The sequence below is a fragment of the Miniopterus schreibersii genome, assembly GCF_964146895.1.
Source record: "Miniopterus schreibersii genome assembly, chromosome: 8".
NCBI lineage: Eukaryota > Metazoa > Chordata > Mammalia > Chiroptera > Miniopteridae > Miniopterus > Miniopterus schreibersii.
In genome coordinates this window covers 18,769,943-18,785,818 of record NC_138109.1, presented here as the reverse complement: position 1 = coordinate 18,785,818, position 15,876 = coordinate 18,769,943, and the positions used below count along the sequence as shown (strand labels likewise).

General features: G+C 48.3%; 1 protein-coding gene across 1 annotated transcript in view; it reads left to right on the top strand.

The window, feature by feature from the left end:
• The window catches only part of CSMD2 (CUB and Sushi multiple domains 2), a gene marked incomplete at its 5' end in the record, with an annotated part of 488,286 nt that overhangs the window by 405,379 nt on the left and 67,031 nt on the right, over positions 1–15,876 (top strand). Inside the window, 8 exons of the mRNA XM_081146285.1 lie at positions 920–1,114; positions 2,107–2,223; positions 3,509–3,622; positions 9,964–10,059; positions 11,251–11,454; positions 11,875–11,999; positions 12,902–12,998; positions 14,520–14,624. Coding sequence (XP_081002411.1) covers positions 920–1,114; positions 2,107–2,223; positions 3,509–3,622; positions 9,964–10,059; positions 11,251–11,454; positions 11,875–11,999; positions 12,902–12,998; positions 14,520–14,624 — 1,053 coding nt within the window. The remainder of the gene's footprint in view (positions 1–919; positions 1,115–2,106; positions 2,224–3,508; positions 3,623–9,963; positions 10,060–11,250; positions 11,455–11,874; positions 12,000–12,901; positions 12,999–14,519; positions 14,625–15,876) is intronic.

Sequence of the window (15,876 nt, the reverse complement as noted above, 5' to 3'; positions counted from 1 at the left end):
AAGCAGCGCATGGACGTGAATGTGGCTCGGGATTTCCAGCTGACGGTGGAGGCTGTGGAGATTCAGGGCCCTGACTAGTCCTGTAATTGCTCAGGCAACATCAGGTTCACTCGGGTCCAGTGCAGAGGGACAGAGGGGGTGCCTGTTGGGCACGTCCGTGGTGTGCCTGATTGGGAAGACCTATGAGCAGAGTAGCCAAATGGGAAAATACTGCTGTTCTAATGAACTAGCCAGCACCCAGTGCCCCAATGCAAAGCCCTGGAAAACGGTGTTGGAGACATGGATTTATCCCAGAGCCTAAAGTAGGTTTTCTACTTTCTTGCGAAATCTAAGTATTGGTACCCGGGCCCTCAGAAGTGCCTGCAAGGTGTGGATATGACAGCCTGCAAAGCCAGGCCAGCTCCACCTCCCCGGCCAGCAGCACAGTTGTAGGCAAAAGGAAGAAAAGAGAAGAAAGAGTCTCCAAAAGCAGGCCCTGCCTCCCGCACAGGGACAGAGGCTGAGGAGCCGGCGTGCTGAGGGCATCAGAGATGAGCAAAGGTGGGGCTCTGCCTAAGCGCTGACCGTCACCGCGCCACCCTGTCCGCTGCTGGGATATGATCCGGAACCCCAGGCTCCTGCCCGGGAGAGCGGGCGAAGGGACGAGAAGTGCCCAGAGGTGCACCTGCAGCTCCCTCCTTCGTTGCTCAGGGCACAACGTGGGCGAGGAGGTGAAGTTTCACTCTCCAAGACGATTTGCAGCCCTCGATTTCTAGCCACCTTTAGAGAAGTTTCGGATGGGCAGGGAACAGGGCCAGCAATCCGCAGGCCCCGTGTGCTCTGGCCAGTTAGTCAGGGTTTCCTTACGGGGGCCGTGCTGTGGTATCCAGCCACTGATGAGTCCTGCGTGTGTGTATGTGCTTATTTTTCCTTTTTTCAGAAAACCCACGAGAGTCCTGTTTTGATCCTGGTTCAGTCAAGAACGGCACACGCGTGGGATCTGACCTCAAGCTGGGCTCCTCCATTACCTACTACTGCCATGGGGGCTACGAAGTGGAGGGCTCCTCGACCCTGAGCTGCGTCCTGGGGCCTGATGGGAAGCCCGTGTGGAACAACCCCCGGCCAGTGTGCACAGGTGGTGGAGCCGGGGGGGGGGGGGGGGCAGAGTGAGGGCCTGCCAGAGGCAGAAGGGGCTGTGGGCAGGGGGAGGCAGAGGGGAGACAGGGCCCCCAAAGCAAGGAGCTCCTTGGGTTCACTGTGAATGAGAATAGCTGGTAATTCACCAGGTGCACTGGTCCCTGTCAGTATGTCATCTTTCTCAGATCACAGTGTCCCCACCCACACCCTATCCTCAACAGGGACCCCCAGACATGCCAGTAACTCATAGCAGGGAAAGGGGAGTTTAAAGGTGACCTGGCTTATTCCTAGTCCTGGGGAAAGTCACTGAGAGGTCCAATGTGTAAAACGAAAGCCAGCAGGGTGGGCTGACCAGGGGACCTGTGTTAACCATGGAATCCTAGCAGATGGAACATCAGAACTGCAAGAGTGTGGTGGCCACCTAAGTTGAAAAGCAAGGAGACCCCTTTGCCCAGGTGAAAGACTTGGCTCTGAAGCCCACCCCTGCAGATAGGGCACCATGGATGGGAGCAGAAGGTGGCTGGGTCTCATGGGCTGGTCTCTCTCTCCTAGTGGAGCTAATCTGGGGAAGCCGTGGCTCTCTACTCATGCAGACAGACTACCCCAGTGCAGACATCAGCCATGGGAGCAGCAGATTAGCTCTGGTTCTACTTGTAAGCAGTAGAGGTTCCTAAAATGCTCCTCAAGGCTGTGCCTCCAGGGACCAGTGCCCATGTTAATTGTTAGAGGGCCAGGATTGACATGTGCTCAGGAAGGCCCTTGATACCATCAGGGTGAGTTTTAGGCCATGTGCAGGTCAGGGATGGATGTCCTGGGGTAGGGCGGGGCAGTGTCCTCAGAAGCCTTCTCCTCCACATCAGTGGCTGTGCATCTCATGGCAGCCCCACCAGGGCCAGAATCTCAAGCTGGGAGTGAGCAGAACAGAAGATGGACAGCTGATGAGAGAGAGGCCCACAAGGTCACCTGGCCCTCTTCTGATTTCTCTTTCAGCCCCCTGTGGAGGACAGTATGTGGGTTCAGATGGAGTGGTCTTATCCCCCAACTACCCTCAGAACTACACCAGTGGACAGATCTGCCTGTATTTTGTCACCGTGCCCAAGGATTATGGTATGGGGTTTTATGTATGTTTGTTTATATGTTTTCTGACTCCTTCCAACTCCTCAAGCCCTGCGCAACTGTATCCTAGTTCCACTCCCAGTTGTATCCACTCCCACCGTGGGAATGGGCAGAACAGTCTCTCCTACAGGACAACTGAGTGTGGATGCCGTGAAATAGGCTGTAGAATACATTCCTGACACACAAGGCAGGAAGGGCACCAGTCGGCTGGAACCAAGGGGATGGGGCTGGTGAGGAACTAGGCAGGACGCGGGGGGGGGGGGGGGGGGTACTGGGCTACCCAGCCAGCCCAGGCCTGAATAGAGGTGCTGCAGATCCAGGCCGATTGGGAACCCAGGGATGGGTAGGCAAGGGACAGGAAGAAGTGAGGAGTAGGATGGAGCTGGGCTTGCAAGTCCAGGTGAGGGAGCTGGGAGCTACATCATTCTGCTGTTCCACCTGAGGCCCAGAGCCTGGCCCAGAAGCTGTAAGCAGGACGAGCAAGGAAAAAGTGAGGAGCAGGCCCGTGCCCTGAGTAGACAGAGAAACCTCCAGACTCCAAGAATCCAAGCTAAAAGGAAGCCAGGCTTATCACCTGGTTGGCAGTGATGACAATCCAGAGACCTGCCAGTCCTGGAGGACTCTGGAAGCTCCTGGGGAGAACAGGCCAGTCATTCCTGGGCAATCAGGTGACCAGCCTGGCTGCTTTCTCCCTGGATCTCCTCTTTGTAGGAGTAGGAATGATTTCTAAACACAGTTGGTGTCAATGGGGCAAAGGGCATCCATATATCTTGACCACCTAGGAGAGGGACAGGGCAGCCTGCAGAGAGAGGGCTGCTTAGTCCCAAGAGACGGGACAGAGTGGGCTCAGGGCAAGGCCGGCTGTCACTCACCAAACATTTATTAAGCATCTATCAGGAACAAGGTCCTGAGGTCACATGGAAAATGGGGGCTGTTACCCAAAGCCCTTTCATGTCCTTGAGTAGCTGCTACAGCTGCTATCTGGGAAAAGATTAGTTCACTGCCACCGCCACAGCCTGACCACTGGGTGCAGTTCTCAGCGTCATCTGGACCCACACGGGAGAGTGCCAGCCAGCCCGTCCCAGCTCCCTGCGTCCCTGTGCCTGGTGTCGGGCCAGTGTGCTCATCAGCCAGTGAAAGACTCAGCAAGGAGCTCGCCCCAGGAACCTCCTCTGAGGTGTCCCTCTCCCCGGCCTGGGGTCCCCCAGCCTCCCGGCGTGCCCCCACGCTGCGCAGGCTTCCACACTGAGCGCCCCGCTCCGTGTCCCCTCTGCAGTGGTGTTTGGACAGTTCGCCTTCTTCCACACGGCCCTCAACGACGTGGTGGAGGTTCACGACGGCCACAGCCAGCGCTCCCGACTGCTCAGCTCCCTGTCGGGCACCCACTCAGGTACCCGGGCTCAGCCGGCCGTGGGGACGCGGGGGGCGTGGGTCTCATGTGAGGCCGGCCGCAGGTGGAGCCCACAGCTCTGTCCCTCGTGCGCCCGTGTCCCTCTGCCTCACGGCGGTCAGCTCCTGGCCGCCTGCCTGCAGGGCTTCGGAAACTGCTCCCCCCGGGCAGTGCCTGCGCCACCCCTTGGGGCACAGCTTTCCCCGTTGTTTCCTGTTTAACCCAAACATGTTGTTCTAATTTTAAACATATTTCATTTTCATTGTAGAAAACTTAAAGCCAACAAGAAAATAATTATACAGAGAATTAAAATAAATAAAAGCCACCCAGGATGAAAATAGGGATGTATCTCCTTCCAGTCTTTATATCTACTTAGACTTCATCTTTTACATATTTTATTGAACAAAGCAACATAGATATTTTTATCGAAATATTCATTGTGATCATGTCTGTCATTATTTTAGTCTATAATAGGACTTTTAAGTGCTGCACAATAGTCTGTCATATAGTTATTTAAAATTTATGTAGTGAATTCCCTATCATGGAACATTTAGATTGTTTCTAACTTTCCACTCTTATAAATAGTAATTCCGTGTATTCTACGTGTCATTCTACACATCTATTACCTTAGACTATCTAGACGTAGAATTGCTACATTAAAGGATACGTGAGAGCCTTAGTTCTTTCTAACAGATTGTCAAATATGCCCCTAGAAAGCTCTTGCCACTTTGTTCACCAACAGTGAAAAAGAGGGCATGTTTTCTCCTCACAAAATTAGGTAATTAAAAAAACACAAGCATTATCGGTTTGAAAACTGAAAATGGTATCTCATGTTTTCATTTGCCTTCTTTTATTACTAGTTAGGTTAGCATTTTTATAATAAAACTATTAGGCCTGTGCATTTTTTTATTTGTGAACCCACTTGTGAATTAGCATTGATTTTTCTATTAGCATTTATTTTCTTATTTATTTAGCACAGCACCATATTATTATAAGCGCTATTTAATGCTCTATAAAAACCTCTTGTTTATATCATGTTATAAAATGCCTTCCTCTTTCATTTGCCATTTAATTTTCTTCGGGGTGTGTTTGAATGTCAGAAAATTTAAATTTTATTTAAATTTTTGTCATTTGCCATTTAATTTTCTTCGGGGTCTGTTTGAATGTCAGAAAATCTAAATCTCCCATGACATCAAATCTATCAATGTTTTTCTTTTACTGTTTGCTCCTCTCCTGTCGTGCTGATGACATAAACATTCTTCTGGGTTTTTTTTTACTTCTTTTTAGTTTCATTGTTTTGCTTTAATAACTTTGGGCTTTATTTTGATATATTACTTGATATAGGGAATATAATCATGTTCTTTCAGACATACTTAATCAGCTGTCCTAACAGAATTTTCAAAATACCACATTTACATATGGTAGATTTTTATGAAGAGAAGGGCATGTTTTTAGACTTCATCCGTTTCCTCTAAGTGTCTCTTTATTCTTATATCAATATGAGAAAGCTTTCATTGTTGTCACGTGATCATAATGTTTAATATTATCATAATTTTAAACATACCGTAAGAAAAATCCCCCATAGACATTCTTTGTTTTGAATTCTCACTGCCTTTTCTTGCTTAACCTTTGCCTCCAAATAATTTTATAAATACATTGTCAAGTTAAAAAAAAACCTGCATTAATCATATAGATTAATTGGGGAGAACGCCTCTTTATAATAGGAGCTCTCCTTCCCATTCAGGAGCGTGGTGCATCTCCGTGTATTTATCTCTTGTCTCCTTTGGGAAGGTGTTATCATTTTCGCTTAGGCTGCGTGCATTCTTTACTGTTTTTTCTAGATGCTTCATGGCAGTTTTTGTTGCTACTGTAAGTGGGCCTCCCCACATTGTATTTTCTAATCGGCCTCTGCCAGTATATTAGAAGACTGGTATTTTTGGTGTACTCGTTTTATAAAGTCATCGAGCCCTCCATGACAGTGCTAACGCTGCCAGCTGATTCTCCTGGGTCCTTTTGGCAAGAAGTAATATCCTCTGCAGATGAACTTGTCTCCTTACTTTGTCTCTTCCATGGTTTTTCTCTTATTTTCTTCCATGGTTATTGGCCTGTTCAGGTATCTTACTTTGATATTAATGCTGATGTTTCATATTTTAGTAAAGAATCCATTTTGTAATTATTTTAAGTTTAGCAACGTTGCTCATGTAATAATGTACTTTGATGCTGTTTGATCTCCTTTCTGTTAGCAGTCATATCTCCTGCCTTTCCAATGCCTAATGCTATAGACATAGTTCCTCCTCTTACTCGGCTGGGCCAGAGGTTTTGTGTTGTTTCATTTTATTTTTTCCTGCACCTACTTACCAGTTCTTCTGTGGAGCTTGTTGTTATTTCCTAATTAATTGACCTCTGCCCTTTTTTTCATAATGTCTCTCCCCCGTTTTCCTTCAGATTATTTTGTTCGTCTTGTTCTAACGTCTTGAATTGAGAGCTGTGTTTATTTTCTCTGTGTAAGGAAGTGCATGTTTACAGCGATATACTCGCCTGTAAGCATGGTTTTGGTTTCAAGCCATCCGTTTTGATATGTACTCTTTTCATCGCCGTTACTTCCTAAATAATTCATGATGGAGTTTTACTCTTTTTTTCCCAGAAGTTGTTTAAGAATGTCTCTTCCCCCTCTCCCCAAAGAGTCTGGATTTTGTTCTTGTTACATTTGTGTTGTTTTCCGTGTTTATTGTCATGTGGTTAGAGAATGTAATCTCTACCATTCTACTTTGGGGATTAAATGAGGCCCTCTCAGTAGCCAAGGATATGTTAAATTCCCAAAGTATCTGAGAAGAATACAGGTTTTCTGCAGGGTCCAAATAGGTGCCTTACAGAGAAAAGGGGAGCTCAGGCCCTGCAGCCTCACCGCTTGCACTCTAACCCGAGCTCTCCCAGTTCCTTGTGAGGTGCCTGCGGGCACAACCTTGACCCCTCTGAGCTTTAATTTCCTCACCTGTAAAATGCAAAGAGTAAAAGTTCTACCTCCGAGAGTTATTGTTGGGATTAAATGAGCTTTGTAATAACAATTAGATCAGTCTTATTCAATTTTATTTTTCAAATCCATTATATCAATGGTTCTCAATCAGGTGATTTTTCTACACCACCACCCCACACATTCACACCCAATGGAAGTGTAACTTGGGATCTCTTGAGGTAGGGTGTTTTTTTAAAAATCTCTTGATAGATGATAGATAGATAGATAGATAGATAGATAGATGATAGATAGATAGATAGATAGATAGATAGATAGATAGATAGATAGATGATTGATAGACAGAGGTATAAGCAGGTATAGATATAGAAGTATAGGTAAAGGGAGAGAGAAATAGACATGTATACATTTATAATTTATAGATGTAAATATGGATATAGGTATAGTTGTAGATATAGCTGTATAGGACCAATGAAAATAGAAAATATAGGTAGGTAGGTAGGTGCATGTATAGGACCTATAGATGTCAGCATCAGTATACTCACATCGTATCTTATTTCTCATTTGGAGAAACACTGACAGTGAGCCACTGGTTCAGATGGGAGTGAAGTGTGTCCCTGTCCCTAACGTATTGAATGAGAGGGAGGGGAAGCTTCCGGATCACCACTCAGCAACCTTCATTTTGGTTTTCTGTTTGATATGTCAGTGACTGAGAGTGCTGTGTGAAAGTGTCTCCCATGCAGTTGTGATATTTTGTTGTCTTCTTGTGTTTCTAACAATTTTTGTATCTGTGTTTGCCTAATATATCTTTCCTCGTTTTCTCTGACAGCCTTTTCCTTTTAAGGGGAAGTTTACTTACCGAGTTTATAAGCAAAACATCTGGTCTGCTACCTGTCAGCTTGTTCTGTTCTTTCTGAGTTTTTGTTTTTGCTTTGACTTTGACTCCTCACTTTTCCATTCACACCAGGCCCATCTCCAATCCCCATGTTTTTTTTATATAGTTGGACTTCTATATTAATGGTATTAGTAATTATTTTTAAATTATGGATTTCTTCCCCAAGAACAAGTTTTTAAGTTTCCATTTAATTTTGTTACCTAATCGCAATAATCATATGGGTTTAACAGTACTTCTAAGGTTGTCTTTCTCCCTGAAAGTTTTTGGTCTCCTTACTTTCATTCATTTTTTTTAGTCGGGCTCATAACTGTAGTACTTCCTGTACCTTGCACGTACGAGAATGAATTTCCTTTGACATGTTATATAAAGACAACTTGATTGTAAGTCAAGTTATGGGTCACGAGCATTTTCTTTAAAACTGCAGTATTTGTTCCACTCTGTTCCAGCAGCTAATATTACAGACACATTAGAGTCCAACCTGATTTTTTATCTTGTAGGTAACCTGAGCTTTTCTTTCTAAATGCCTTTCAGATTTTTTCTTAATTTTTAAAATCAAAAATCCCACCAGGATGTATTGCAGTGGAAATCGTTTTTCATTCATCAGATCTGGCACTCTGTGGACAGCTTCAGTCTGAACCTTAAGTCTCTCTTAAGCTTAAGAAAGTTATCTTGTTTCTCAACTTATTCTTTCTCCATCAGTTTCTCTTGTCTCCTCTCTCTCTGGATTCCTTGATGTATGCATATTGGATTTTTTCACCTGTCTTCCACGTCGCTCATCATTTCTCTCATTATTTTAATCTCTCCTTTTTCTGTGGACTCTGGAAGAATTTCCCAAATCTAATCTCCACGTCGTCGCTGTTCAATTCCTGCCTTACCTGGCTGCCGTGTGCTAGCATTTCTCCTCCCTTTGAAGCCTTTATTGACCTCAGCTCTTTCCCGCAGCGTGTCTGCCTCCTCTGATTCCACAGGCGCTGCTCTGGATTTAATCTGTGGCAGTTATGTGATTGACAGTCTTCTGAGATGTTGCCTGTTCGTTATACTGTAGGTCACATAAAAATATTTGCTTTGGTTTCTCAGAGTGGTTTCCTCCCTTAAAACTTTGAAATATTGCCTTATGTCCAGTGATCTTTCCATGTGCTTGCTTAGCCGTGGAGAGGGAGGTCTGCATACGTCTGGGGACAGGAGTCCAGACGGGTTCTGTGGGAGGTTACATGCCAGGCCAGATGATGGTAGGATAGAGAGGCTGAGTTTTGTTCTGCTCGCATCCATCGAGAGGATCGATAGAGGTAACGAGGAGACGCTTTGTCTTCGTGAGTTTTGTTTTCGTTTTTTGCTTTGGCAGCTGAGAGTTAGCTGGGGCAGTGACTCCTAGCAGGCTCAGTGGTCTGAGTCACATGTAAGTCTAAGCGTGTTGTGCAAAAGGCCACTCCTGTGACCAGTAGAATCCCATCAGCTCTCTGCAAGCGCTGGTGGGCCCCAGATGTGCCTCCCAGTGGCTTCTTGGCTGATTCCAATGCCAGCCCTCACCGCAGTGGAAATGTAGCCTAGCTTTCTGTAGCCCCCACTTCCCTTCTGTTGGTGGAGTCAGCAGCCACTCCCTGGGCTCCCTAAAGGCTTCAGAGGGGCAGCACACAGAGTGGCCCTCGCCCTGCCTGCCACCCCACATTCCCTCAGCTCCCACAGGAAGGTGATGACGACCAAGACTGCACTTCCCGCTGCAGGTCAGGGTGTGCTATCTTTACTCCCGTCCATCTGTTCCACATCAAGCAGAAGGTGCAGCTTCGTCTTCTGATAGAAAGGCTGCCAGGCTCCCCTGTGCCCATTCCAGTTTCCACCAGCTTGTGTGTTATTATTGGTTGGGTGATGATATGTCCTGCTTTGCCTGGGACAGTCCCAGCTTCTACTTGGTTGTCCCCGTGTAATTGTTAATGCCCTTTTAGCCTCAAAAGTGTCCTAGTGTGAGCAATAAAAATTATATGATCGCTCTGGTTATTGATCATTTCACAGAGAATCTGGGAAAGGTCAGTTACTCTCAAAAGATCACCCTCCTTCCCTGGAGCTGGTGCTGTTTCTCCTGTCAGACTGATGGCAGCTTTCCTGGTAAACTACCCGTCAGTCTGGTGACGGCTGTTACCCCGTCCCCTGGGTCAGCACACTTAAATGTCCTCTTGGGGCCGGTCATTTAATCACTGGAACCTCTCTTTCTTTGTCCGTTACCTGGGGGCACTAAACTCCCGTCATGCCAACCTCGCACTGACTGTGGGTCAAGATAAGGCCATGGATGCTGAAGCCTTCTGCAGACTTTAAACTGAAAAGGGCAGTAAAATTGTGAGGTTTCATTTCAGGAAGGCCTGGGGTGTGAAAGGAACTGCCGTGAAGGGTATGGGGAGCCTCTCCTTCCCGGCCGGGACTTTAACCGCCGGCGCAACTGCTGGACTCACTGTCTTCCCTCCTCCTCGCCCCTTATCTCGGCAGGGGAATCGCTGCCCTTGGCCACCTCCAATCAAGTTCTCATTAAGTTCAGTGCCAAAGGCCAAGCACCAGCCAGAGGCTTCCACTTTGTCTACCAAGGTATGCAGGATGCGGGCATGGGAGGGGCAGAGGCAGCTTCAGTTTTTCAGTGACTCAGGGGCCAAAGGAACAGCGACATTTGCCCCTCAGTCTGAGCCTCATTCTTAGGGTTTTGGTGCGGTTACCAGTTGGTGCAGTTACCAGTCCCTTGAAATTCATTTGAATTGTATACATGCATTTACTCAACAGACAAGTCTTGGACCAAACTGCATGTTGAATGAGGGGAGAAATAAGACATGGGAATTTGATTCTGCCCCACACAGTCTGGTACAGCCCGAAGGCTATTGGCAAGACCAGCCCAGGCCTCCTTCCTAGACTCTCGCCTATGGAGCTTGGTTTTGTCTACAAGACCCAGGAAAGGAGCAGGGAAACAACAAGCTTGGCAGTGAGATGGACATGGATTTGAATGCCACCCTGCCACTTTCCTACTGGGCACCAGTTGCTCCACCTCTCAGAACCCCAGTTTGCTCACCTATTAAATGAGGGTAATAACACCTCACTGATAGGATTAAGAGAGTTCACAAAGTAGCTGGCACCAAGCAGGTAATCAGTGTTTGTCCCCTTTCTTACTGTCACCTTCAGGCCCCAGCCTGTCTTTGCCCGGGAGAATGTCCACTCCTTATGGCCCCGTCTAAGTGTATTTCTATTAAGTCGATGTCCGGGATGAGCTGCATTGCCCTGTGCAGGGGGAATCCTCCCACAGGGGATGCCCTCTCTGGGGCCTAGGTTAAAAGGTCCTATCTACCACTGTGGGTGGGGAGAAAGGAGATTCAGGGGATGGAGGTCAGAGCCCTGGGCAGGTCTAAGGCACATATGAGAAAAAGCCAAAGTCAAGAAAAAGCCAAAGCCAGTAGAGGAGGAGGGCCGCTCTCCCGGTTAGGGAAGGTGGGACCCTGATGGGCGAGGGGCACCGTTGGGAAGGCGAGGACCACAGCTGGGCCTACAGTCTGGGCCAGGGACTCACACCGCCTCCCATGGTTTCCAGAAGCTGTGCTGCAGCATCATGCATCCCCCTGTATTTCAGTAAACGGGCCTCTTCCTATGAAGCCCCCTACCCCAGTCCTAAGGGAAAATGCCCAGAGCATCTCAGGGTCCCGTCCAGGCTGTCAGTTCCAGTCCAGCTGTGTGTCTATCCCCGGGCCAGTTCCTAGAGGGGAGAGGCCTGCCCCTCAGTGCCCTTGTCCCCTACAGCGGTGCCCCGAACCAGTGCCACGCAGTGCAGCTCTGTGCCGGAACCCCGCTATGGCAAGAGACTGGGCAGTGACTTCTCAGTGGGGGCCATCATCCGCTTCGAATGCAGTTCCGGCTATGCCCTGCAGGGGTCGCCAGAAATCGAGTGCCTCCCTGTTCCCGGGGCCTTGGCCCAGTGGAATGTCTCAGCACCAGCGTGTGTGGGTGAGCACCTGGACAACCAGGGCTGGGCAGGGGGTGGCCTGCAAACAGTCCTTTCCCCCGGGGGAGGCAGCAAGACACGCAGCTGCCCTGCCTGCCAGCATAACTTAAGTAGGGTGCCCCCTTCCAGTGAGGTCACTAGTCCTGTGCGTTGAATGTGAAGACAGCAAGGAGAAGGTGGGGTTGCTGGGGGTGTGGGGTGCACGTGTGTGAAGGGAGGTGTATGAATCCAGGCCCCTGAAGGGGCTTGCATGGGGAGGAGTTATGGGAGAGGGTGGGGCTGGGGCCCTACTGGGTAGCCAGCAGGGGGAAGAGTCACAAACAGAATGGGGAGTCCTGAGAAAAGTCTGTTTGGGGAGGTTCCCATGGGGGACCCACGAAGACAAGCGGAAAGAGCCTCTGACCAGAGCTGCCTCCTCCCAGTGCCCTGCGGAGGCAACCTCACGGAGCGCAGGGGCACCATCCTGTCCCCCGGCTTCCCAGAGCCCTACCTCAACAGCCTCAACTGCGTGTGGAAGATCATGGTCCCCGAAGGTGCTGGCATCCAGGTAGGGGCAAAGAAACATCTCCATCAGGCAGGTGGCCAGGAGACATAGCCCTGTCCCTGCCCCTCAGGCCATGTGTAGAGTTGAGGCCTGCAAACAGAGAAACCAACTGCTCGTGGCCCAAGAGCTTGGGGAGAGGGGGGAGGGGAGAGCCAGGTAACTCGGGAAGGAGGAGGGGTAGGCACTGGTTCCAGACATCAGGGAAGGCCAGAGAAGGAAGTGGGCCTGGAGCTGGGATACAAAGATTGGGGGGGATTCATAGGAAATATTTTTTAAATAGCTTGAAGGATTGTTGTTTTTTTCTTAAGATTGTGGGATATAAAAGAGGGGACATTGCAGGTAAGGGGAAGGAGCAAACCAAGAAGCACAGATGAAACACCAGGCACACACCTAGAGTGTCGCCCCTGCATCCTGAACTGTAGGGACAGAATTGGGGCCATAACAGGTGCCCGGTGGTCAAAACCAAGTGGAGGAGGCTGCAGAGCTGGCGTGGTGACATGAAAGAGGCCAGCAGAGAGGCAGCAAGCAGGGACTTCAGGTGGACAGGGCCAGCAAGAGGTGTTGCTGGCTCATTGCTGCAGGATGCCTGATGCACCCCAGACAGGAAAGTGGGAAAGCCCAGGGAATGTTCGAGAGACACAGAGAATGCCAGTCAGACTGAAGTATTCCCACTTCCTGGAGTTTCCTTTCCCTATCCACTGCCTTATAATCACCCATTTCACATGTGTCTCCCCCACTGGACAAAGAGCTCCTTGAGGGTAGAGACTGCATCCTACTTTTATTAGAAGGACCAGGCACGATGCCAGACCCCGAGGTGGTGCTCAATAACTGAATTAGTTATATGAAGAGAGGGAGGGCAGGTGCAGGCTGTGTAAACCAACAGTTCAATCCTTCCACCTTCCCAGATTCAGGTCATCAGCTTTGTCACAGAGCAGAATTGGGACTCCCTGGAGGTGTTCGACGGTGCAGACAACACTGTGACTATGCTGGGGAGTTTCTCAGGTGAGGCGAGACTTCCAGGAACCTCAACTCAGAGAGTAGTCATGGACTTTTGTTATTTTTTAATTGAATTTATTGGGGTGACATTGGTTGATAAAATTATATAGGTTTCAGGTGTACAATTCTAAAATACATCATCTGTATGTTATATTGTGTGTTTTTCACCTCAAGTCAAGTCTCCTTCCATAACCTTTTATCCTCCCTTTGAGATATAATTCACATAACCATAAAATTCACCATTTTATTTTACTATTTTTTTTTAATCCTCACTGGAGGACATGCTTAGAGAGAGGAAGGGAGGGAGAGAGAGAGAGAGAGAGAGAGAGAGAGAAACATCGATGTGACAGAGAGGCATCAATTGGTTGCCTCCTGCACACACCCCAATGGGGGACTGAACCTGCAGCCCAGGCATGTGCCCTGACTGGGAATCAAACCAGCAACCTTTCAGTGCACAGGAAAGTACTCAACCAACTGAGCTACTCCCGCTGGGCTAAAGTTCACCATTTTTAAGTGTACAATTAGTGGGTTTTAGTATATTCACGGAATTCTACAACCATCACCACTATCTAATCCCAGAACATTTTCATCTCCCCAAAAGAAACCAGGTCCCCATCTGCACCCGCCCCCATCAACCCCCACCTCTATCCCCTGTCAGCCACTAACCTACTCTCCATCTCTATGGACTTGCTTGTTCCAGACACCAGACTTTTCATATAAAGGGAGTCCTACCTTCTGTGTCCAGCTTCTTTCACTCAGCAGGATGTTTTCAAGGGTCATCACGTCGTAGCACATACGGCACCTCAGCGTATGCATAGGCCCCATGTCATTTGTCCATGCACTAGCCGATGGACATTTGTACCTTTCCACTTGTTAGCTAATTATGAATAATGCCTCTCAACATTCTCATGCAAGTTTCTTTGGGGACATGTTTGCAGTCCTCTTGGGTGTATACCTAGGAATGGGATTCCTGGGTCATATAGGAATTCTATATTTAACTTTTTTGAGGAAGTGACAAACTTTTTTCCAAAGTAGCCACGCCATTTTCCATTCCAGTGGTGGACTTCTGACTGCATGTGGTATGTGTTTTAGCCCAATGACCAGGTCAACTTCTTGGGTCTTCTAAACCCAAGAACTCATGTTGCCAAGATATAAAAGGAGTCCTGTGCCCCAGATAAACTGTCTGCACCACCTGTATTTCCCAGATAATGAGACATGTCAGTGTCATTTTGAAGGTGGCTGGAAGGGAACCCAACTTGTAGGCCACCTGAGGAGCTCACCATACTGCTGGTATGAGGCTCCACCACTGCTCATTTTGCAGAAAGCTGTTTGTGGGCTCCCCCCTCCCTTGGACATGGGAGACCCAGCACTCTGAGGGGTGCTAATTTGTCTTTTAGTGAGTGTGATAATTGGGGACATCTGGTGGCCTTGCAAGCAGAATGTCCTCAGGTAGCAGAAGCAAGAGAAAAAGGGAGGAGCTTGGGGGCCGGGGAGCCTGAACCTGAGTGGCCCCATTTCTTGCCCTAGGAACAACCGTGCCTGCCCTTCTGAACAGCACCTCCAACCAGCTCTACCTTCATTTCTACTCAGATATCAGCGTGTCGGCAGCCGGCTTCCACTTGGAGTACAAAAGTGAGAATCCAAAATCTGGGCTGTGTATGGGTTTGGGGTGGGAATTGACAGGTACTGAGTGCCCAGGATGAGTAGGAGTCACAGTGGGGCTGTATCTTCATCCCACTGAAGCCTTATCACAGTCCTAGGTGAGATCGCTAAACCTCTGAGGTCTGAAACCTTGAGGCTACACTGCCAGTGAGGCGGGGTTCTCACCCAAATGTCAGTCACTCAGAAACCTGTGTGCTTCCTCTGTGTCCACACCGGGAGTGGGAAGGGGGCCTGGTTATTGGCCTAGGCCCCGTATATAATTTGGGATGTGATGAAATAGAGGTAATCTCCTCCAATCCTAAAACCTGGCCTCTCCAACCCCTGGTTCTGTGGTGCAGTTGTCTTTGGAAATGTGGGAAGGCGTGGCTGGCTTGACTGTTTGACAGCATGGGCCTGTGCCGATGGAAGCCCCAGCTGGAGCTAGGGGCCTGGTGGGGTTAGCACTGGGTGTTGGGCAGATGCCCAGCTGGTCTCCAAAACGAATGAGCTTTATCCAGGTAGCTGGGAGAGGGTTAGCTGGATCCCAGGATGCTCACAGCCTGAGAGAGCTGAAGAGTGTACCTAGTAGGAGAGATCCAGGACAGCTTGAAGCAAAGACCCTGGGGGGTAGAGGACAGGAGGGGGACCTCAGAGACCTTCCTCCGCAGACCTCTGAGGCTTCAGTCGGTGTGGACTGAGATGTCCTGGGACTCTTAAGTCATCCACAATTTTTTCTTTTACCCTCTTTTCTCTACTCTTTGCAGTTTTGTGACTTTATTCAGTATCTGAATTGGAGTCCTTAAATGTTCCCAAGAATCTTCTCTTTATTTTCTTTTTCCAAAGATAAAGTTTCTTCCTAAATCTCTTTGTCATTCCACTGCCTCATTCCCAGGAAAACTCCACCTCTTCTCAATTTTTTTTTTCCCCAGGGAAGCTGGTGGTTTTCTCAGTAGCTGATGTTTCTCACGCACTGTCCTCTCATGGTGGGAAAAGCTAGGGGGAAAAAGTTCCCATTAGTATTTAGAGACCAAAATTCCTAGGAACGAAGACCCTGTAGTTGTATTTTTGTTTTGTAGATAATCTACAAAGAAGTGCAGAAGGGGAGAATTAATTGCTATTGTACAGGCAGATGGTTTTGAAAGGTACTGAAAAGTCATATCTACCGCTATGACTCATAGTTAATGTTTATTTAATTGAAATGGGAATGAAGCAATATGCTTTCCAAAGCAATAAATTGCATGTG